Here is a 23,043-nt window from a genome sequence, read left to right as displayed (position 1 = left end):
TTGTTTGTTTTTGTTTGTTTGCTTGTTTGTTTTTGTCTGCTAAGCACAGGTGATTTGAAGCATACAGTGTTTTGGCAATGTGTATATGTCATGACTAGTAAAGACTATTTACAGAATGTGACTGTTTTTTAGGCGAAAAACATTATCACCACTCACTCTTCGTGACTCCTTAGTACCTTTTTTCTCTATCTGTTATTAGACTAACATTACCCCTCATGGTTTTCTTTGTAGCACTTTTTTTTTTCCCTGCAAGAGAATTTATGATTTAGCAGTAGCTCCTTAAGAAAGAATTCATCTTGTCAAAAAAACATTTTTCTTAGGCTTAAGGGCTATTAGTCAGAACAATTAAATCATGTGTAAATAGCGTTGATTTTAAACATTTATAAATCCACAAGGCAGCCAGTAAAAGTGATTTACCCCTATACTGACAGTGTTAAATGGATCTCTGCATGAGCTGAGGCTATTGAGATTCAATTTCGTTTCAGTTTGCTTCTTTGTTCAGATGTGCTTGGTCTTACTGACCAAGTGAGTTACTGTGGTGCACTCTGTAGTGCAACTCTCACTGATGGAAATGAGAGTAGATTTCCTCATCCCAGCACTGTAGCAGTGCTCTGCTGGACTCTTCCTGCTGGTCTTTTAAATTAAAACAACCCACTGATGATAGCCTTATGGATACTTAGCTGGGTACTTTTTCTTCAGAAGCCATGCAGGCAGGATGTGGTAAAACTAGGATGGTGTCTGTCTGCATTTTGTCAGCAAAGCTCTTCTTTTAGAGAAGGATGTTATTCACTTTTTCAAACATCTAAAACTTTTCAGATTTATTTTTGTTCATTGCCACTAATACATGGAAGTGGTGGATTGCTTTGTCTTATTTAAGAGGTTCTTACTATTGTGCTCAACTTCTGATGCCACAGTGGCTTTGTGAGGGCACACACTGACAAGAAAATAACTTCAGTTCCTTTTTTTTTTTTTCTAGAAGCCTTCTAAAGACAGTGCATGCTGTTATGTTTGTGTGGCGGAAAACTGGGGAACTGCATTTATTCATAATTACTGCTGCTTTATTCCAGAGGAACTGAGCTTAAAACCAGATCTGCTGTAACAAGCAAGAGCAAAATCATGCTTCTGAATAATGACTGGTGAATAAAAGGGGCTAAATTTTAGAGAAAGACAAATCTATTTCGGCAGTCAGCAGCTGGCTTTACTGCCTTCTGAGCATCACTTTTTAGTCATTCTGCACAGTTTGTATTTATGTAAACTGACTGCTGTGAACAAGTTGCTAAATTTTTACTGAGAAAAGTTATGAGCAAATCTGATATTTCAAATCCTAAATAATGGAATCCTACAGAAAATGCTATAATATGAAGTTACAGTCTTTATTTCTCATTTTCTTTCATTGTCAAATAATTTAATTTGTTTTATTCCCTAAACAATTCTCATTACATTTTCTTTAACAACAAGTTTTCTTATAAGTTTGTTTCCACATTTCACTTCATTATTTTTCCCTTTTGTTATACGCAACAGCACAGGATTTTGAAATAAAAATATAACCCAGCTGAAGACTTGATTTTATCTGTGTAAGTGGTAGCAAGCTAAGTGTTTGTGGTTTTCCTTGCTGTGTGGATGATGTGGTTTTCAGATGTTTTGTAATACATTCTTTTTAGTGGAATATTAAGAATTTAATGTCTTTTCCCATTAAGCAATTTTTTACGTCTAGAGCCTGAAAGTTGGATTTTGACATTCTTATGTGCTAATAAGAGGTTAACTCCTGTGGAGCCACTGTTTTGACTAACTATCCAAAACACAAATGCAGCTCTTGAAACCTGAATTGTAACCCCCAGTTATGAATCTGCACTTTGTTTTTTTGTAAGCATTTTACTGTAGCCAAAAGATTTCTCATCAAAATATACCTCATGAGGGACTGATTCTTCAAATAGTGGGTTTTATAACATGTGCTTCCTCCATACCTGGCACGGCCCTGGGATGGTCCTGGAACACAACAGATTAGATCAGTATTAGATCAAGTTTTTTTCAGCCTGTTTATCATAGCTTTGTTCCTATCCTTCGGAATTTGTTATGGTTAGCTATTTTGAGAGTTTCTTCATTAGAAATTATATGGAAATAAAATGTAAATGTGCGTGTAAATGTGTGTTTCCTGGCTGGTATTTGAAATGCGGAGGTAAATTTTCATTTAATATCAGTTGTACTGAAACAGCTTCATCCAGTTGTATTTTTTTTAAGGGACAAAGTAGAGAAAATGCATTTGAATTATCAAATCATATTTACAAATTTAGTCCCATTTTGATGCTCAGATTCTCAACAGCTGTTTGCCATTGGATTGAACTGTCTATCTTCCAAGACCATGGCTAGCCAGGAAATGTCTCACATATGAGACATGATTTGGTTTCTTGCCATTTTGGTAGGTGTGCATGCTTTTGAAATTGCAAAAGTTTTTCAATATCATGCAACCCACACTGCACACAGTGCATGTATATTTTGAATTAGAAGGGAATTCATCTAATGACTTGTTCAAACAGGTAATTTGTAGCTGATGGGACACTAACGTTTAACAACTTCATCTGTGTGAAAGGAAAGGGTTTTGATAATGTGTTGTGCCACTTAAACAACTTTCACTAAATGTCACATCAAATCTTCTTGTTTAAGCAGTCTATCTGATACCTTGGTCAAAATCTGAGCACTTGACCTTATGCTGTTTTGCCATCTTAGGAATGCAGGTGCTGGAGTGGAATGGCATCCCCCTGACTGGAAAAACCTATGAAGAAGTCCAGAGTATTATTATTCAACAAAGTGGGGAAGCAGAAATATGTGTAAGACTGTGAGTTTTTCCCCATCTTTCTGTTTCCATTATTCTTTTGGCTTTTCATGTTTGTTTTTTTTTTCTTTTTCTTTTTTAATTTATGGTTGCTAAGGTAAAATCTTTGTTAGCATGAAGCATCAATGTAATAATTAGCAAAAGAGTTCAGTGTGAGTGTGGGAGGTCTGGTTTGTTCTTAGTTCAAATCAAGAGGAAGTAGATGTTAGCAATCGTACTTTTGCAAACAATGATACCTCCATTTTCAGGCCACAGTTTCCTCTCATTGAAACACATACAAACCACTGAATTTACTGGCCATTAGAAAAAGATGGTAATTTAGCACTAACTTGACTTTTACTGATAGCCTTCAGGTGAAAGTCAGTTAAACATCATGAGAAATATATAAAATTGCATTCAATCCATTAAGTACTTCACCCTGAAAGAACCTTTTCTCCTCAGCTCTTTAACAGCAATGCAAATAAGTGTCATCTAACAAGGGGCCATGCTTGGGAGCTGCTTTCTTTCATGAACCACTATTCATTTATCTACTTAATACAAAATGAGTGCATGAAGAAAGAGTTTCTTCTGTCTCAGGTTTCTCATTGTTTTTTTTTTAGGGACCTGAACATGCTCTCAGATTCTGAGAATCCCCAGCACCTGGAACTGCATGAGCCGGTAAAGGCAGGTGAGCCATAAGACATTGCTTCAATATTTGAGCACCGAATAACAACTGGAAACTGGATATGATGTAAGCTGAGATAATAGCATCGTAAGCTCAGATATTGCACCCCAAATCTTGTTAAGGGCAGAAAGAGGACCGCACCTTATAAACAAAGCTGAGCATTTATTTTTAGACTAACTGAAAGCTATAACAGAATAACCAAAATGAAGCCAGATGCTATTATTATTAGTTCAGTTCAATCCATACTGACACAGTCTACACCATCTAATTAATACAAAGAAAATCCCAGTAACAGTACTGCAGCTAAAATCTGTTATGCAGGGAAAACATCCTGCTAACTACCCCTTTTTTCTATGGTGTTATGGTCCCCCTTCTACTGCTTCTCTAGGTCCCACAGTTGTGCTTTCTCTCCAATGGCCTTGCAGAGTCAACAGTGTCTGGAGGAATCTGCTGGAAGGAGTGTGATGTTTATGATGAGAGTTGTGGACTTCTCCTTGCTGGAAGGAGGATAATATCGATGACTCCTTCCTCTTCTCTTCAGGATCTGCTTGGGGTCTTTTTTACGTTTTCTAGCATGCTTTGTGCCATGCTTTTTCCATGCTGGTCAGCAACTCTGCATCACACATGACTTGACTGGTTATTGTACACTTTACACATGATAGATACTTGTTCTTTGTTCCTTCTGTTGGTCCTAAAATTGATTTTGCCAAGCTCCTCAGTTTATATTAGTGTCAGTACCAGTGAGTTGCTGGGAGCCCTGGGGCCTCAGCTATCATCCTGTGCCCAAACCTGGCAACAGTGTTGTCACTCCAGGCCCATACTCCTAGAAGCAACAGAAATAGGTGATTCTGCACAGCATAATTGCTGTTATTCCTTTACATCTCAAAATTATTAAGAATAGGCATAATGTCTATAACACAGTTATGCAAGGTGAAATGTAACTAAGAGAAATTTAAGTCATAGCCAACTGTTCAATAGACAATTGCTGTTGCAGCCAGACAAGCTAAAACAAAGTTCTTAGCAAACTGGAACCAGTGCAATATAAGCATGAGAAATCCTGGGGCCTATGTGAGCGTGTGGCCTGGCCTGTCATGGTATTAGTCATAATCAATCTACCTTTGAACTAACGTCCATAAAATAACTAGTAAAGCAGTCCATTGGCTGGCTCAATGCAGATTAAAAGAATGTTTTACCCAGCTTCACCCAGCCCTGGAACCCAGAACTCCATACTCTGTTCAATGGTTTTGTGGCTGCTCTTGTGTCAAAAGGTACATAAAGTAGCTGGATTAAATCCTCTATTTTGTGACCATGTAGCACTTCACAAATATGAAGTATTACTTAACATTTACCATCAAGTTATCTTTTGATGGAAATTGATATTTTTATTAACTGAAAGTGAACACAGAGTATGACTCAGAATGAGAAAGAACAGAAGTAAAAGTAAGTTCCCCATCCTTGCAGACATTCTTCCTCCTAGTCTAGCCATCTTTCAGTGGTTTCTGAGATAGAACCACTCTGTAGAGTGCCTTCTGTCTGCCAAACCAAGTCTTTCTAGCCATCACATCTGAGGTTCTGCAGAGTTTTTTGTTTGTTTGTTTGTTTTGTTTTTTCTTGGAAAGTAGCATTTGCCATTCCTTCCAGAAAGATAAACCTAATCCAGCCTAGCAGCCAGGAGGTGGCTAACATATTGCCTTCACCTCTGTCCAGGACAAAATGAATTTAGTACTCTGAGGAAACTATAATACCCAGTAATCTGCAAACAAGTAAACAAACCACCAGGCATCGTCATAGCAGTGTATAGGTTAGGAATAGAAACTTAAATAGTTTATGTTGCCTAAACCTTAGCTGAATAAGATCAAAGACTATAACAAAGACCTTGAACCTTTCATACATTTGAGGACATAGAAAGCAGGCTGGGCCTATTGTCATTTTAACTCGAAGCACTTTAAGGCACGTATGGAACTTACTTGGCCTAATTTCTTTATTAAATGGGAATTGTCATCTCTAGAGCAAATTCTACCCATTCATTTCTGGGGGTAGGGAGACAATTACAGTCCTACCACAGGTGTCTCATGTAGGGCTGTATTATTGTTTTGAATAATTTGCAGTGCTAATGTTTTAAGATGCTTTTCTCTTTAATATTTGTATAAATAATCTCAGGAACAGAGTTTAGGTTTATTGAAAGTCCAGTTGATTAAGAAAGAAAGAAAAAAAAAAAAGTTGAGGTTAAAGCTTGTTGCAGCGAAGTTCAGATACTGGACTAGTTCTCAACAGTGAACCAGCTGTGAACAGGCCAGACTTTAACGGTGTGATTTGCTCCAGTGTGATGCAGAGCGATCATCCAAGGCATACTTTTTCTCAGCTGGAGAATAACCTTCTCAGAAAGCTTGTAGGATAAATAGCACTGGTTGATGGAGTTTTGAGTAGAAGGATTGGAATTCAGATGTTGATGTTGTGAGACATCTCTTTTATATGATTTGTCTTTTGCATCCTCAGAGTATACAAGTAGATGATATGAGAAACTGTAAAGATCATTAGCATGTCCCTGTACCATGGCAAGATGGATTTGAATGTGCTAGCAATTATCAACACAGAGCTCTCTTCCTTTAATCCAGTAGATAAAGCGAAGTCCCCTGGGGTTGATCCCAAGCAGCTGGCTGCAGAGCTACAAAAGGTTTCCCTACAGCAGGCACCTCTGGTTGCTTCCTCAGGAGTGGAAAAGGCATCACATGTTCATTCTGGAGCCACTTCTGCCACCTCCAGCGCTATTCCCAGCCCTGGTCAGCCTGGTTCTCCCTCAGTCAGCAAAAAGCGACATGGCAGCAAGGTATGAAACTTGCTAGTTGTGCAGCAATAGCATTTTGAAGACAATAAGAAGCTGCCTATTTATTTTCTTCTATGTAGCAAAAACACATACTGATGAATCCATTTCCATGATAGTGATGGTTATTACTTTGAAGACATAGAGTCTGGAAACAAGGGAAGGAGATTAAGTCATTTACCCAAGGTCATACAAGACCGGACCCTCTCTGAAAACAGATTCCTTGAACAATATTATTGTTTTAAATCAAAATAATTGTTCTTTTTATTATTTGTTTTTGTATCTTTTTAACTGCATCCTACATAATGGTGAGGTACTAGTTTCACAGAAAAAGCTGGTATTACTAAGACTGCAATTTCCCACTCAGTACTAAGTTACTGTTGAAGTTTTACAAGCTGTGAATATTCACAGCAATATTAAGCATTGATCTGAAGGCCAGGGGAAGACTGAAAAAAAAAATCACTGTCAAAATGTATTTGTCACCAGATAATTCCTGTGAACTTGTTAAGCATAATATTCGATTTTCTTTGCCACATCCTGTCCATTTCTCAGCTGAACTTCCTTCTTCCTGTGCTCCCACCTGCACACCTGGAGAGGGCAGAGTGGGAATTTAGTAGCCTTTTTGCACAGTCAAAACAGGAAACTAGGTCCTAAAGTCATCTATTACATTTTTAATTATTTGGTCAAAAAAGCCAGAAGCAAAAATCAATCTTGTGAAGGCTGCATTTGCTTAAGAAATTTTGAAGATAGCTAAAGCTGATGGCTGTCCTGGATACCCAGCTTCTCACTGTTTTACCATTGGAAGCAAAGCTTCACGTTGCAAAACAACACACTTTCTAGATATTTATTTCTCTGTATCTTCATTATTTATCTTATGACTCTCAAGATTTTACAAGAGAGCCATCCCTATAGGGTTACTACTGAAGTGTTGTTTTCATATTTTTGTGCTGCTGAAGCTGTGACTGTGATTTGAACTACAAATGTGTTAGGTACCATACGAATGAAAAGCAGCAAATGGTGCCTGCTCATATCAGATAGCTCTTCAATATGCTCACTTTACTGTCATGTGAGGAGAGAACACAAAAATCTCTCTTATCCAGCAAGTTAGCAAAAAGTGTAAATATATTGATCAGTTTTCATCACATAGTAATTCTGACTGTTCAAAATTCCCATAGATTTTTATGAACTAACTCAGGTCTATGATCCATATGTTAAATCTATGTTTCAAGTTTTAGTACATCTAACTTAAGGGATCTGTCAGAATTACATGATCATAATGTTAATCGTTGTTTCATTACTCCTTACGCTAGATACTGTAGACATCTACGTATGAACTCGTTTGCCATCTGCTTTATGTTTACCACTGAGAAAAATACAGTTTGAAGTACAATCCATGGGACCGAATGAATCCTACCTTTGAAGTGCATGCAGTGCATGAAAAGGAAAGTGCAGGGCTTTTAGTGCAGATGTCACCATCCACACTGAAAGACCTTTCATTCAGTTGATAAGTCACACGTCAAAATTCACTGAGTAGTGAATAGTGTGTGGAGATACATAAATCACTGATACATAGTGTATCCTGGAGAGGTCCCTCTCCGTGTCTACATGAGAGGACTAAATTCACAGCTTTGGCACTGAAGCTGATCACCTGAAGTTAGATGCATAAATTTCATTTCCTTCTTCACAAGGGATTTAACAGTCTTTTTATGAAAATTCAGTTGTATGCTTGAAAAGGTTAAAGAAAAAAAATAAATTAAAGCCTTTATGTAAGGGATGCAAAAGTCAAAACTAATCAGGTAACTATTTGAAGCATTCTTTGCTTATTTCTGAAAATCATGTTGAGAGGCATTCCTTTCATAACAACCATAGCTCTTGTTGACTTGTACAGTTTTTGTTCATTGACTGCAGGCCAAGTTCATAACAATGTTGCACTTTCTTAGAAGAGAAATCTACTTCTCATCTTTTCTGGAATGCCTCTCTGCCTTGGGCTGAAAGCATTTCCAGGTACACTGCAGCACTGATTCTTCACTTTAGCCAGTTTCATGACAGACAATATTCAAACTGCCTGTAATTTGCTTTTGCTACAGCTCTTACTTTTAGCAAGTTAAATCTTCTTTTATATTTGCAAAACACAAAAAGATCTACAAAAATCTTTTGGTATAGAATATACATTCCAGAAATGTTGTAGGATTCTCTTTGATATTCTGCAATGCATATCTCATATTTAATGCTTTTTCCCATTACTACAGAGAGTGATAACGCCTAATATCAGAGCCTGGCATTTACATGAGTTTCAAATCGTGGTAATGACAACCTTCTCCATCAGGTGTAATAGCATTACAAAGTATGGGTTCTTACACAGAGTATGAGTGTGTGTGGGGAGTATCAGAAGAAATTAGAAATAAATTAGATTATCCATTAGAAAAGAGATTTAACCTTTGGGAGCCTTGAACAGAGTATATCCTGTGCATACTTGTCTCTTTTATTATGTAAATGCAAGATCATTCTGTGGTACAGATTACATCCAGGATATATGTGTCCTATAGAAAAATGTAATTGTCTTTATGTCTTGAAGAATGGATTGTTTTCTTAAATCCTCAGATTCCTTTTCTCCTAGAGAAGCCAGCAGTGAAATACTTTTCCTTTTCAAATTAATCCTCACTGAGGTGCTGATAAAGAAATATATTATTTGCATCTCTGCCTTTAAATCCAGATCCAACTTCAAAGTTGGCCCTTCTCAGAGATGGAGGCTGGACCAGATGACTTCCAGACATCTCTTTAAGCCTAAATTATTCATGAAATAATAAAATAAATTCTTTCTATGAAATATTTGGGTAGTTCTTCACAGTCAGTTTTAAATCAGCTGATGTCAGAGAGAAAACAAAATATTTAATATGCCTTGTAAATGAATACAGCCTTGTAAATGACTACAAGCTGAAAATATATAATAATATAATAACAACAAATAATGAAAAGTCACTTCGAGAACGAATGACTTTTTACATGGGCAGATAGTGACAGGACAAGGGGTAATAGTTTTAAACTAAAGAAGGAGAGATTTATATTGGAGATTAGGAGGAAATACTTCCCTCAAAGGGTGGTGAGGCACTGGCACAGGTTGCCACATAAGCTGTGGATGCCCCAGCCCTTGAAGTGTTCAAGGCCAGGTTAGACAGGGCTTTAGGCAGCTTGGTCTGGTGGGACATGTCTGCCCATGGCAGGGGTGTTGGAACTAGATGATCTGTAAGGTCATCTTTCAACCCAAACCATTCTGTTATTCTATGATTCTGTGTTCTATAGAACTGGAGGGAGTTAAAAATGTACATTTATTTTTACAGACATGCAGGTGACAGACAGCAAAGTAACTAAACAGTTAAAGGCAATTCATTTTAACTGCCTTTGGAAGTCCCAACACAAATTCAACATGCCCTTTCCCTTTTCTCTGAACTGCTTCTACAGCATCACTTCTAATACACTCTGTATTATAAAAAAATCAGTATGAAACAATTAATTATTTTTGCTATTCAGATTTCTGAAAAATTGAGCATTTAGAATATTCTGCAAAAATTTTGTAGCTGCAACACAGCTCATTCCAAGTTAGTTTGTAGCATTGTCTGTATTGTTGGTACTAGTATAAGAGCTGAACTATTCTAGTATAATAACATCTATTTGTAGAGGTAAATATGAGAAATGTAAACCATTTAAGCCTGACCTTGAAAGTTGGCATGATGGTTAGATAGGTCCCTGCCTTTGGCATAAGGAGTGAAACTCCCTCTTTGAGACCTTTTGTTGGGCAGCTCAGACTGATTCACTCTGAGGAAACATTCTGACTTCAGTGACTTCCAGATGAAAACTAGGTGGATTTGGATTGCTTTCTTTTGCATTATTGTGTGGCTGGGATTTTTCTCGTTATGTCTTGTCCTCAGGTCTGAGTTACTGGGGAGATGTTTCTTCACAGCTAATTTGAAAAGGGCAGTGAACTACCTAAACTTCAACATGCTCTTGTCCAGGACTTGTAGTCTCCATGTTGTCCTTATTCAAAAACCATTCATATCCAACACTCCAAGAAAATCTGTAAGGAAAATGAAAGTGTGTGGCAATATTGCAATATATATATAAAAAAAAAAAAAGTTATTTTTGAGAATCTATTATTTCCAATATGCATATTTATATATAAGTGACTGTGTGCCTATGTATTTATTTGTTTGTGTATTTTAATCTGGCAGCCCACTGAAGGTACAAAGTCTGCTTCCCATCCAGTTACTGGAGAAATTCAGGTAAATATGTAATTCTTAATGTGTAAATTGTTGTTTCAACTAGCTGATTTTCCCTGTTGAATAAGCATGCTGAAAACAATCTCTATTAAGTGGTTTATTATTGATTTTCTACCCCTTGAAATGTAACTCGATGAAATAACATGTGGTGTAAGTCAGGATAGGTTTTCAGTTTCCTCTTTAAAGTTGGCTAGTGAAATACAAACAAGTACAAAAAAATGCTACTCTTCCTGAAAGTGATAAAAATATAGTGAAATTTATTCTAATATTTAACCTTTGTGCAGTTATTTTGGTTTCCTTCATCAATTCCCAGCCTTTACTGCATACTTTATTGATATTCAGCTAGAGTCCTTCTGGACTCTACTTACATCAAAGACTATAAGGGGTTTCTCATGGTGCACTGTATACATTTCTATGCAATGCCAAATTAGTGATTATATTTTAAGTAAACTGATTTTACTCTAGTTTTTTAAAGCAGTGGAACTGGGAGAAGCAGAACAAATGAAGACTAATTTTCTATAGTTTTCTTTCATTTCCTGTATTTGTCTCTCTCTCTCCTATGTAGATATGGTCTTTCCATAGTACTATAACATCCATAATCCCATAATTTGTTAGGTACCATAACACTTGTGACACTAAGGGTTTAGTGATGGGTCTTGGTAGGTCAGGGTGATGGATGCATTTAATGATCTAGAAGGTCTTTTCCAACCTAGATGATCCTATGATTCTATTTTCTATAACACACTTCCTGGGCTTGGGATCTGGGTAGTCAGTATGTATGTAGTTTCTACTGAATAAACAGTCTATTACTCAGCAGAATATCAAGTGTTCAAATTTTTACTGAATAGAATAGATCAATACGTCTGTGTCCTTTGTTTTAAACAATACTGGCAGACTGTGAAAGAAAAAATTATTTCAACATCCAACATAATGATCTAGCATCTCCTTCTAGTCAGTAGAGAAAGACAGAATATTCCACGTTTTTATTTCCAGTCAAAACTAAGGGTGTAATACTCACTTCAGGCAAAGGATTTTGGAGAGAAGTCATTTAGAAAGTAAAAATAAAAATAATCTTGCTGTGTTTAAATGCCTTCTCTAGCTTCAAATCAACTATGACAAGCACCTTGGCAACCTTATCATCCACATCCTTCAGGCAAGAAACCTTGCTCCCAGAGACAATAATGGCTATTCTGACCCCTTTGTTAAAGTTTATCTTCTTCCAGGGAGAGGGTAAGTGCAGGAGAAATTTTAACCTGAAATTTCTTTCTTTAAATTTGGGCTTGTTGCTTGTCATTAATGAAAAGAACCGAGAGTTTAATGCTCTAGAAAGCACAGGTACAACACCAGGAAAAATGGTGAATTTTTAGTGGAGAGTCTGACTCTATTTCCAGGTGAATGTTTATACTTTGCTATTGACTTCAGGGTCTTCATGATCATTTGTGTAGATGTCATCTATTCTTTTTCCTATCTTTCCATTTAAAAATTGTAGTACATGGAAAATTGTGTATTAAGAGAATAACAGTATGCTGAAAGGCAATAAACATATGGACTTCAAAGTTCTCCCTAGAAATCTGTCTCTAACTTGTATTGAAGTGCATGAATTTGGGTGTAACGAATTGTCCTGTAATTATGTAATACAAAAATCTACATGCTGAGGTACAGTTTTGCAAACATGCACAATCACAGTAGCTGAGATTAATTTGAGATTGCAGTATAATATTAAAGGTGAGATATATGAGACAGAAAGCAGTCATTCCATGTGTTTTATTTATTTATGTATTTATTAAGAGCTAAGATATAGTTTTAGAAATTCTTGTAATTTTATATTTAAAGACTATACAAATTAGTGACCACGTTTTCATAGACCATTGCTTTCTTAAACTCTGTAATGACTGTAATGACAAATAGCTAATTACTGTTTAAAAAATATTTTTTTCTGTATCAGCAATATTATAACTCCTTTTGTGCCATAAATTTGCAGAATTTCACACATATATGTAAGTATAATCAGCTATAAAAATACTGCTGATTTAATTGACAGTAGATTTGTCTAAAGTTAAGCTGATTACCTTAAACTAAACTAAGGCCTCAATTTGCAAAGTCAAATTCCTGCAAACTTCTCAATTTGTGTAATCACACTCATCCTAAAAGACTCCTAGGCTGGGACCACATAACTAAAAATCTGTATTTCTGATCTATTCAAAGTAACTGGAAAGTGCATGCTCAAGTCACAGTTTAGTATTTGGCATATGGGAAAACACAGCTAAAAGCATGCAAATGGTGAAACTAAAGCATGTGTATTTAGTAGCTTGCTGATTCCAGCTATACAGTATTCAATATTGTTCAGTGGCACTGGGCCCAAAACTATTACTGAATATAATGGGAACAGGTACTAAATCTTTTTTTTTTTTTTTTTTTTTTTTTTTTTAATGCACCTACGAGTCTCGTCAAATACTTGTCAAATCAATCTTACTGAGAATTTTGCAGATAGATTCATGATGTAGAAGTAAGGCTTTGAACTACAGAGTTGTTCAACCTGCAGAATTCTAAGTCATATCAAAATATAGATTCAAAGTTGGGGCCAAGTTATGAAGAATTTGGATTTTAGTTTTATTTGGGTTTAAGATATGGCAATTTTACTGTTTTAAATGTGTAGGTTGGGGCTTTTGGGAGTAATGAAAATGAAGAGCTTCTCAAAAGTGCAAAACTTGTATCTGAAAGCAGAGACTTGAACTGTTCATAAGTATCTTTTATCTGTAGTTCAATCCATACAAGACTGCTTATTCCTTGTAATGCCTCTGTTTCCTTTGATTCTGATACTAGAAACTACCATTATTTACATCTTCTTTCATCTCTGTCTCTTCCCATTTTCTCTCATGCTGCTTCCTCTGTGTTCCTAACTATGTTTAATGCTGGGTATGCAGACAAGTCATGGTTGTCCAAAATGCAAGGTAGAGTGTACTGTGTTTCAATTTTATTCTTTCATTTTTGTATGCAAGCATGATGTTATGATCAGTTTGTGCATTGAAATACATATTTCTCTTAAGTCGTGATGACACAATTGCTGCATGGTTTTGCTGTTCATTCCCTAATGAACCTGATTTCCAGGTCAGAAGGAATTCGAAACAAGTATTTAATATGCCTTGATGCAGTAATATCTTAGGCCCAAACTCTGATGACACATGAAATTTCCTCTGATATCTGGAAGAGTTTAATTTAGTCATAGATGTCTAAAAATTCATTCTCATTCGCTGAAAGTTGTAAAACAATGCACAGTGAACTTGTCTCAAGATGCCAACAGGAACAGCATTGCTTGGAAGTGAGATGGAATATTTTTCTCTCTGCGCTTTGCACAGCGTGTGGACTTTAATGCCAAGTATCAATCTAGATAATCACCCAGATGACTTTAAAGCTTTTTGAGCACATAAATGGCTATTCAGTGTAATTGAATTTTTACTAACTGGAATTACTAGTGCTTTGTTTGTCCTGGATTTGGAAACATAAGGCAAAATTCCGTTCTCAAGATACACTAGTATCAACCAAAGATAAATACGCAATAATAGAAATTCAGCTTTCACTCTGCATTTGCTTAAAAGTAGAAAGCTGACCAAACAAGTCAACAGATGGCTTTTTAATAAACAGATCTGCTCTATCTTCAGCCTGGTCTTCATTAGTAGAATTATTAAATGAATGTGTTTAAATGCCACATGTTACTTGCAGTTATTCTATTAAACTTTTTTTTTTCATTGCACTTTCTGTTGTATTATATATTGATAATCTGTAACCAGGGAAGCATAGAGAAAAGATAAAGGAAAGAGTAATACAGTTTATATCTTTTTACACAGCATACTCTATGACAATTTCAAGTGCAAATTATTTCATACTAGGTATGATTAGCTTTAATGAATGTTTTATTAAAGCATTACCATCTGTTAATTGCAGTTGTTGGGGGGAAGGTGTATAAGTAAGATGAACTTAATTTATTTGTCAGATCCTTCCTTTCAGACATCTAAAGACCTTCAGCTTAGTCTGGAGCTGTGCCTCCTTACGTGTGATCAAGGTCTCCTGCTTCCCTCTACAATGGATCCACACCATAGGCTACGTGAATGTGGGCTAATTCCCCCCTAGCCAATTTTGATCCAGATACTTCACTGGAAATACTCCAGAGTTATGCTTTCAACAACACATTTAATTCTCTTCTCTGCCAACTCTACTATTCAACACTACCTGAATAGTGTTCTCACATATTTTCAGCAAGAATCAGAAGCTATAAAAAGGTAGTGAAGTTGTAATATTGCAAAATAAAATCCAGGACTAAGAGATGGATATCATGGATTCACTTTCTTGGTTGATAGAACAAAGGAACCTTTTTTACTTCAAAAAGAAGTATAACAGTTCTTTTAAATGAGTATTGATCTTACAACATATGGATCAAGCTCTATAGTACTATCCTAGCTTCGTTACGGTAAAAAGTAAATGGATTACAGAAGACATTTAGATAAATTAATATTTCATTAATCAGAATAATTGTTTAAAGACTACCATGAGGTCAAAGAAAGAGATGCTGCTAGCCCAGTTCTCATTTGCCAGTCTCATACCTCTCCATGGGTTAGTGAAATCTCATGATGATTTTGAGTGACAAGGATGCTTTTTTCAGATCAGAGAGCAGAGGAAAAAAAAATCTGCTGAAGAGTTTAAAAGATCTAAGCACAATACTGAATGGGATATGCTATCAAAATCTAGTTTCTAAAAAGATTCAGATTTTCCTTGCAAAAACTGCAAAGAAATAACTTTCTCTTCCATATGGTCTTGATCCCCCTAGATTTTCATTCATCCATCTCTTACTGATACACAAGAAAAAAAAGAAACCTGTTTTCAAAAAGTGATTGTACACAGTGGCTGACACAACTAACTTTCTTATTGACAGCCGCTGCTTTCTTCTCATAAGCAGAGGCTGCCAGATACTTTGTTTCACAGATTCCAATGTCCTTCACGTTTTTCAGTAAATTAGAAGACAGTGAATAGCATGTTTTGCAAAAAATAAAAAATTAATGGAACTATGTAGAATATCTATGAGCAAACAAATGGTTACGAGTAACTTTCATTAGAAGGTATCAGTCAGAACCGACAACCTGAGTAAGAAAACTAAGAGGACTTATTTTCCTATCATTGTGAGCAAAAATATTTTGTTACCTTGAGCATATCTATGTTGTACCTTTTTCTGCAACCCTGATATGTTATTATTGAAGAGACAGAAGAGACAAAACTTTTCCTTGTAATAAGTTTGTGAAAATGAAGTGGTGCTTGCTAGGCATTGCAAATTACTCTCTTTAAAAAGAAAAGAAAGAACAAAATGCATATCAGTACCCATTTTTTATGTAAAAATTGATATTTTTATAAGATATATACATTTTAAGTGAGTTACTGAAAGTAAAATTAATACTGGAAATAATCATTTTTAAATAAAAATTCAAAAGAAACAGAAATGTGCTTAGGTTTAAAGAAAATTTCATTGAGCAGTAGGTTTCAGGACGGAAATGTCAGTAAGGTTTATTACTGTTCATACTTAATAATATCTAAATGTATCAAGAGGCCTCCCTATTATGTTTACTCAGAATCTGTTCAGTGTAGTCCCAGAAGCAGAGTAGTATGGTCTGTTCTTATACTGCATCTCCACTACTACAGTATCAATGTACGTGACATTTGATGACATACCAGTTTTAAGAAACTGATGCTATGTCCCCTTCAGGACTCTGGTTCTTGTGTTCTAGTTGTAGTGGCTCAGTAATCTACTGATGTTGGTTGTTTTCCATGTACACTTGCCTGGTACTCAGCTCAATTACTTAGTGAGATTTAAGATAAACACCAGATCCATTGTGCCTTGTCTCCTTTAGAACACAGTAGCTTAATTGCATTAACAACAAAATATTTCCATATATTCAGTATAGTATCTTTTCAGCACATGGGAACCAATATTTTCAATGGACAGTGAACAGTTACAAAGTGAAAAAAGGCTATCAAAGCAAGTGATCAGATTTAAAATCTACTGAGAATAGAGGAAATTTCTAATCCAGAACCTACTAATACAATCATTGATGTTGTGTTTTAATTTTTGCAGAATTATTTTGAAAAGCAGTATTATTACTTTTAGTGGCAAAACTTCAGGAGAGTTTAGTGTGTACAGCCACTAAGTCCAATAATTAGAAGCGAGCACTGCACAACAGTATTGAGTTTGTAGAATGAAACTGGTGGTGCTGAAGACCCAACATTGGTATATATGTGACAATGAAACACAGGCATATTTCACATAACTTTAATTTGGACTCACATGAGCCTGGTACAATGCACAGTACATATTAGTGTCTGGCTGATTAAATGAGCCTCTGGAGTGCATCTTCTGTATTAATCTCATATGAAAGGAATGTAGTTCATCAGCTGTGAGACTGTACTACAGTTTGAACCAAAACACGGTTCAATCTGAAGTCAGAAGTGGGACAATCAGGAGAAAAATCACACTACCAAATATTAATATTAAGGTATCATAAGGGAGTTTAACAGAGCGGATAAAGGTCTTTCTGTGCCATTTCTTCTCAGAAAGAGCAGTCAGGCATTGGAACGAGTTGCCCAGGGATGTGGTGGAATCACTGTCCCTGGGGATGTTCAAGAAAAGATTGGACTTGGTGTTTAGGGACATGGTTTAGTGGGTGACATTAGTGGTAGGGAGATGGTTGGACCATATGGTCTTGAAGGTCTTTTTCACCTTAATAATTCTATGAGTCTGTGATTTTGTCTTAGCGCTGGAGAAGGTCCTGGATCTAGTAACAGATGTAATATGTATGACCTTACTGTATAGGACATTTGAACCCAAGTTAAATTTGCAGAGTGACAAAAATAAGTTCTTTGCCTTATATCTCACTGGATTTTCAAAATATTGAAAGCTTTTTATGTTCTCCTGCCAAGTTCTTTTGAGATATCCATTAAAATTTATGTTAAATTAAAATTGGAATGGAAGCAGATCAGACATCAAAGCTCATGACACTAGATGAATCCATATGCTATTAAAGGTTTGTGTATTGCTTTCCCCATCCTTGGAAAATGCAAAGTACAATAGAAAGCCCTGCCAAGTCTTTTTTAAAAACAGATTATGCAGCCAATGTTTTATTCTTGGCTATTGATTAAAAAAAAAAAAAAAAAAAGAAATCATGAGCTTGATGTACTTTTATGTTTGTTTCCAGTGCAGTTAGAGGCAGAGAACAGGATCAATAATAAATTATTGTTTCTATCATTAACAGGATATTATTTACTCCATGGTCATCCCTGAATGTTCTAGTGTGATGGCAATCCAGTAATTAGAGACCATAACCTATAAATATAATGGATTTCTGGTACCTTAAAGTGATAGTAGGAAGATGGTCTTGGTAAAGAAATCAATGCATTATCACTTTCATTTATAGTCAGAGCACAACACATACAATGAGAGAACAAAGCATATGTGCATTCGCTGACTGATGCTTTATGTAGACACAGTTGTAGGCAGCAATAGTCCACTGAAGAGTCAGATGTCAAGAAAATATACTAAGTGTAGCGAAACAAAAACAAAACAAACAAACAAAGTAGGCTGTCATCCTCTTGTAACCCTCAATTGTTACAGAAATAAAGGATATATTTTTTTTTTTCTCTGAGATTTCTTTTTGTTTGTTTGTTTGTTTGCTTGTTTGTTTTTTGGGGGGGCGGGAGTTGTTTTGTATTAGAACGGAAAGAAACAAAAGATTGTTAATGTGATGTTTCCTTCCTTTGTTCAAATTCAGTGCTGAGTACAAGCGAAGAACTAAGTATGTGCAGAAAAGCTTGAATCCTGAGTGGAATCAGACGGTCATTTATAAAAATATCTCTGTGGAGCAGGTGCGTAAGTGGTAATACTATTCAGTGCAATTTGCTGCTATATTTATTTATGTGGTCTGCAGTGCTTATCGTGCAGTGGCACTGGCAACTTTGTGAACTCCTAAGAAATCTTGCCAAATTCAGGGGAAATTTGTAACTATGTCCTTGCCTCTTATAGAGATCACTATATCAATTCTCTTTTCTTGTTCTTTCTATTCATAAAAATGATCATTTGTGTGGATTACATTGATAAGCATGTTGTAAGTATGGATGTGTTATTTCTAAAAATGATTATGGAACACAGGGAGGGAATTAATCCAGACTGAAGCTGGTGTAGTAGATGCAGAAATCAGCATCACTCTTGATTCCAAAAACCATGCAAGTTCACAGAAAACACAGTTCTTAAAAATATTTTCTTGTTCAAAAATGTTTATGAAATGTAGAGATACATGTTTACATTTACCAATAATTTACAGCAATGGTTTTGAAATATGAATCTGTTCAACAAAATTCAGAAGAGATTTAATTCCCTTGTTATAGAAAGATTTAAATCACATCTGGGGAATAGTTCAGTGGAAGCCTTCTGTGTCTATTTCTTGGTTGTTTCATAACTCTAACTGATCCAAGGGGTTAACTGAGGCAGTATGTAGCAATCCACTCTTCTTTTTCTGCATCTTCCTTTTTAAAGAGACCTTTTACTGTTTGAAGAAGGCACAATGGACAAAATGATCAGCCTGTTTAAATTACGAAGCATATTTTTATAGAATACCATCTGTAGGCTCTCCCAAATCTTTCTGCCTTTCTTGGTGTTTTGTTCTTGATGCTTTCAGCTTTGTTTTTCAAGGCCATCTAATGTTTCAGTACTTCAGAAAAAAAGCTTACCAAGATCAGATTCTTTCATGAACCAATACTTTTATATACTTCTCCAACACAACACAAAGACATCGGTATTATCTTGCTAACTTAAAGTTTGTTTATTCATTCTTCCTATGAATCTATGAACATAGATTAAAACATCGGATTTTGCATGGAGCAAAACCCCTCTCACAGAGGGACTTGCATGGTTGCTCATGCAATATATACATCTTGCTATTAGAGGCATTACCTCAGATTTACTGTAGAGGCCCCTTGTTATCTATATCTAAGTATCTATATCATAGTGGTTTTGATTTGCTGGGTTTTGCATGCTTTTTCTTGTAGACTTGCATAAATGGCAGTTCACTGACAGTGAAAGCCTAAGGAGTAAAGAAAAAAACTATGAGGTTTGTCTTGCTGCAGTATAAACCTTAGGTCTTCTGTGTTTGATAAGAATGTTTGGTAAGTCTTAGCAATATTTCCAAACAACATGGTCTGAGCTTCCCATTTAAGACAGACTCCTCAGTTTACTTAATTTGCTTTTTGGTTCTTCTGTGACATTTCCAGAGTTGTAATTAAGGGTGTTGGATGTTCAATGGCTGTTTGGCAATTGGATAATCTTAGTTTACAATTTCTTGGACAAAGATCTATGTTAGAAAATCTCTTTATATCTTTGATGTCAGTCTTTTGACTATTGCTCGATGAAATTTGCTTTTAGGTTACATATGGAATTCTTTGAACTTTTGCTTTCTGTTTGCAGATCTCCTTTTCCTCTCATACTTTCATGCAATGCTTACAATTACAAATGCATGTTTCATCCTAGTACCACATATATTGTATATTTTGTCTTCTCACACAGAAGTGTATGCAGGCATTTCCTTCTATGGCTTTTATCTAGTGGTAAGATACTGATGTCAGTGTTTCTCATATTGTGTAAAATTCAGTGCCTTGATTTACAGAATATACAGTAAAATACATTAATAACTCACCAACTGATTCCACCATGAGAAGTACTGTCATGGTTTAACCCGGCCGGCAGCTAAACACCACGCAGCCGTTCGCTCACCCTCCCCCTCCCTCTCTGGGACGGGGGAGAGAAATGGAAAGTGAAGCCCGTGAGTTGAGATAAAGACAGTTTAATAAGACAGGAAAATAATAATAACAAAAGTAATAATAACAATAATAATAATAATAATACAATGGTGATAATAGGAAAATAATAATAATATGTACAAACAAGTGATGCACAATGCAATTGCTCACCACCCGCTGACCGATGCCCAGCCTAACCGAGCAGTCCGGACCCCTCCCCCCGGCTAGCCACCCCTATATATTGTTTAGCATGATGTCAGATGGTATGGAATACCCCTTTGGCTAGTTTGGATCACCTGTCCTGGGTCTGTCCCCTCCCAGCTCTTACTGCACCCCCAGCCTGCCTGTTGGCAGGACAAAGCAAAAGGCTGAGATGTCCTTGGCTTGGTATAAGCACTGCTCTGCAACAATTAAAACATCGGGGTGTTATCAGCACTCTTCTCATCCTAAGCCAAAACACAGCATTCCACCAGCTACTAGGAAGAAAATTAATTCTGTTCTAACTGAAACCAGGACAAGTACCCTCTACAGTTTAAAGAACGATCACCATATAACAGTACATTGTTTGCACTCATAGCCCTCATGCACAGAAATTTCACAATAGTTAGGAGCATGAAGAGAAATGCAAGATAATAATTATGATAGACTGAAAATGAGTGTTCTGGTCAACAAACAAGCATGGCTGCATCAACACCAATCTGTAGAGTTAGCAGTCATTCCCACAAGCTCAGGAGTCTTTATAAATATTATTTCTTCAAAGAAGCATTTCCTTATCTTCCATCAAAGCACGGTTGTTTCCTGACAGCAAATAAGTATCATTAAATATTTCCTAATATAGTCTTTTCAATGTTGCTATCTAGACTTTAGCTAGTTGTACAATTTTTCATTTTCCTTTACACTTTCATAACCTCGCTGAAATTAAAATGAAAATAATTATGGGAAACACATCACTCTTTGAAATGAAATTGATTTTTCAAGGTCAGAATAACTGGTTTTATAACATAGCACATTCCATTTTAACAGAGAACAAAAAATAAACTAAATATTTAGTAATTTGAGGGTGTTTTTTTAAGTAACAAAGTGTAGATAATTACAGTTTGAGAAGAATACTAAGTACACACATTACAATATTGCATAATAATTGCAAACTCAAGTCATATGCCTACTCAGGTAAGGAAAAGAAGCTTTAGGATGATTTCAGAAGATGGTAAAAGTTGAAAGTTCTGTTGCTGGTTAGGTCACTGGTCTAATGTATGACCACAATCTAAGATGTGGCATTGTTTTCCTCAATTTCTTATTTATTAAAAAGTAGGCAAAATGTTTTCTTAAATAATGGATAGAATTCATTAAAGCATATGGTTCTTGCTGTTGTTCATATTCTTAAATTGAAGATAACATATTTAGAAAGAGTAATATATTCAAGATCCTTCAGTGATTTAGGAGCCTAAATCTAATTTCCAGAAGTGATTTCTTATGAATCAGCAAGGTGCTGGCACATAAATCTTGGACAAGAAAATGTAAGTTTCTAAAAGTCTTTCTGTCCTCCCGCATACTGAAGTACAGCATTATAGAGATGGGTACCTTTAAATGTTAAATATCAGTGGAAACATAAGTATAATGCATAAGGTAATACAACACCTTTATTTCTACTCATCAAATATCCTGACTGAGATTGCAAACTTTTAAAATATTTCTAAACTGATTATAGGAATTTACTTTCTTCATTGGAGAAAAAAAAAAAAAAAAAAAAAAAAAAAAAAACCTGCATTAAAATGATGCCTTTTTTCCAGTCATGAGTTGTATAAGCTTTCTCAAGGAGAATCCATTAAATTTTTCAATTAATGCATTTTAATTACATGGACTAGCATTATTAGTCACAACATCAAGGGACCTCCAGTCATTCAAATCCAGTAATAGACACTTCTGTCATGTGTGGCATTGGTTTGGTCATCAATAAGAGAAAATATTATTCACACTGTCTGTTTCTGCATATTCCTTTATCTTCTTTAAATTACGTTTTTCCACAGCAGCCTAAAGCTGACTGGATTTCTCACGTCATAATGTGGAAATCTTAGATGTTTATTTTCTTTCTCTTTCTCTCTCTTTTTTCTTTTTTTTTTTTATTTTTTTTTAATTTTCACTTCCACAAGGCAGAGTCCAAAATCAAAATTAGTTGTGGCTTAGTAGCACTGTTTTTGTAACGTTCTTTAAACTCAAATTAGCTTCACAACATTTGTAAAATCATCTGGGTCAAACTGCTTTGCCTCTTTTAGGTGCACCTTCTCATTCGCTTGTGAATGCATTGCCTACTTGCAGGAGCCTACTGTCATATGGAGACCATTTCCAAAAAATCATTTTCAGCAATGCTGTCAGTTAAATTTCTGATGAGGATCTGAACTTATGTCCTCACAACCTAAAATTGGATGATGTAAGGCAAAACCTTGCTTTCCTGTGACAGTATAATGGCTGCTTTTAAAATCCCTAGCTATTGAGTGTTCCTTGGCCTTAGTAATAGTACATAAATACATCTTCAGAAAAGCAAATTTTCCTCCTTTTCAAAACTCATTTCATTTACTGCCTAATAAAGCTGTTTTGATGTTTTTTCATTGTCATAATATTTCATAAA

The 23,043-nt window shown here is 35.7% G+C and overlaps 1 protein-coding gene across 1 annotated transcript in view; it reads left to right on the top strand.

Annotated features, from left to right (window-relative positions):
• The window catches only part of PCLO (piccolo presynaptic cytomatrix protein), a gene marked incomplete at its 5' end in the record, with an annotated part of 366,889 nt that overhangs the window by 274,968 nt on the left and 68,878 nt on the right, over window positions 1-23,043 (top strand). The window contains 7 exons of the mRNA XM_082755642.1: window positions 2,725-2,833; window positions 3,430-3,497; window positions 6,110-6,321; window positions 10,542-10,592; window positions 11,689-11,819; window positions 13,514-13,540; window positions 18,398-18,491. Coding sequence (XP_082611768.1) covers window positions 2,725-2,833; window positions 3,430-3,497; window positions 6,110-6,321; window positions 10,542-10,592; window positions 11,689-11,819; window positions 13,514-13,540; window positions 18,398-18,491 — 692 coding nt within the window. The remainder of the gene's footprint in view (window positions 1-2,724; window positions 2,834-3,429; window positions 3,498-6,109; window positions 6,322-10,541; window positions 10,593-11,688; window positions 11,820-13,513; window positions 13,541-18,397; window positions 18,492-23,043) is intronic.

This window comes from Aythya marila (assembly GCF_965140915.1).
Source record: "Aythya marila genome assembly, chromosome: 1".
NCBI lineage: Eukaryota > Metazoa > Chordata > Aves > Anseriformes > Anatidae > Aythya > Aythya marila.
The sequence above is the reverse complement of the archived record's forward strand: the minus strand, read 5'-3'. Positions and strand labels throughout refer to the sequence as shown.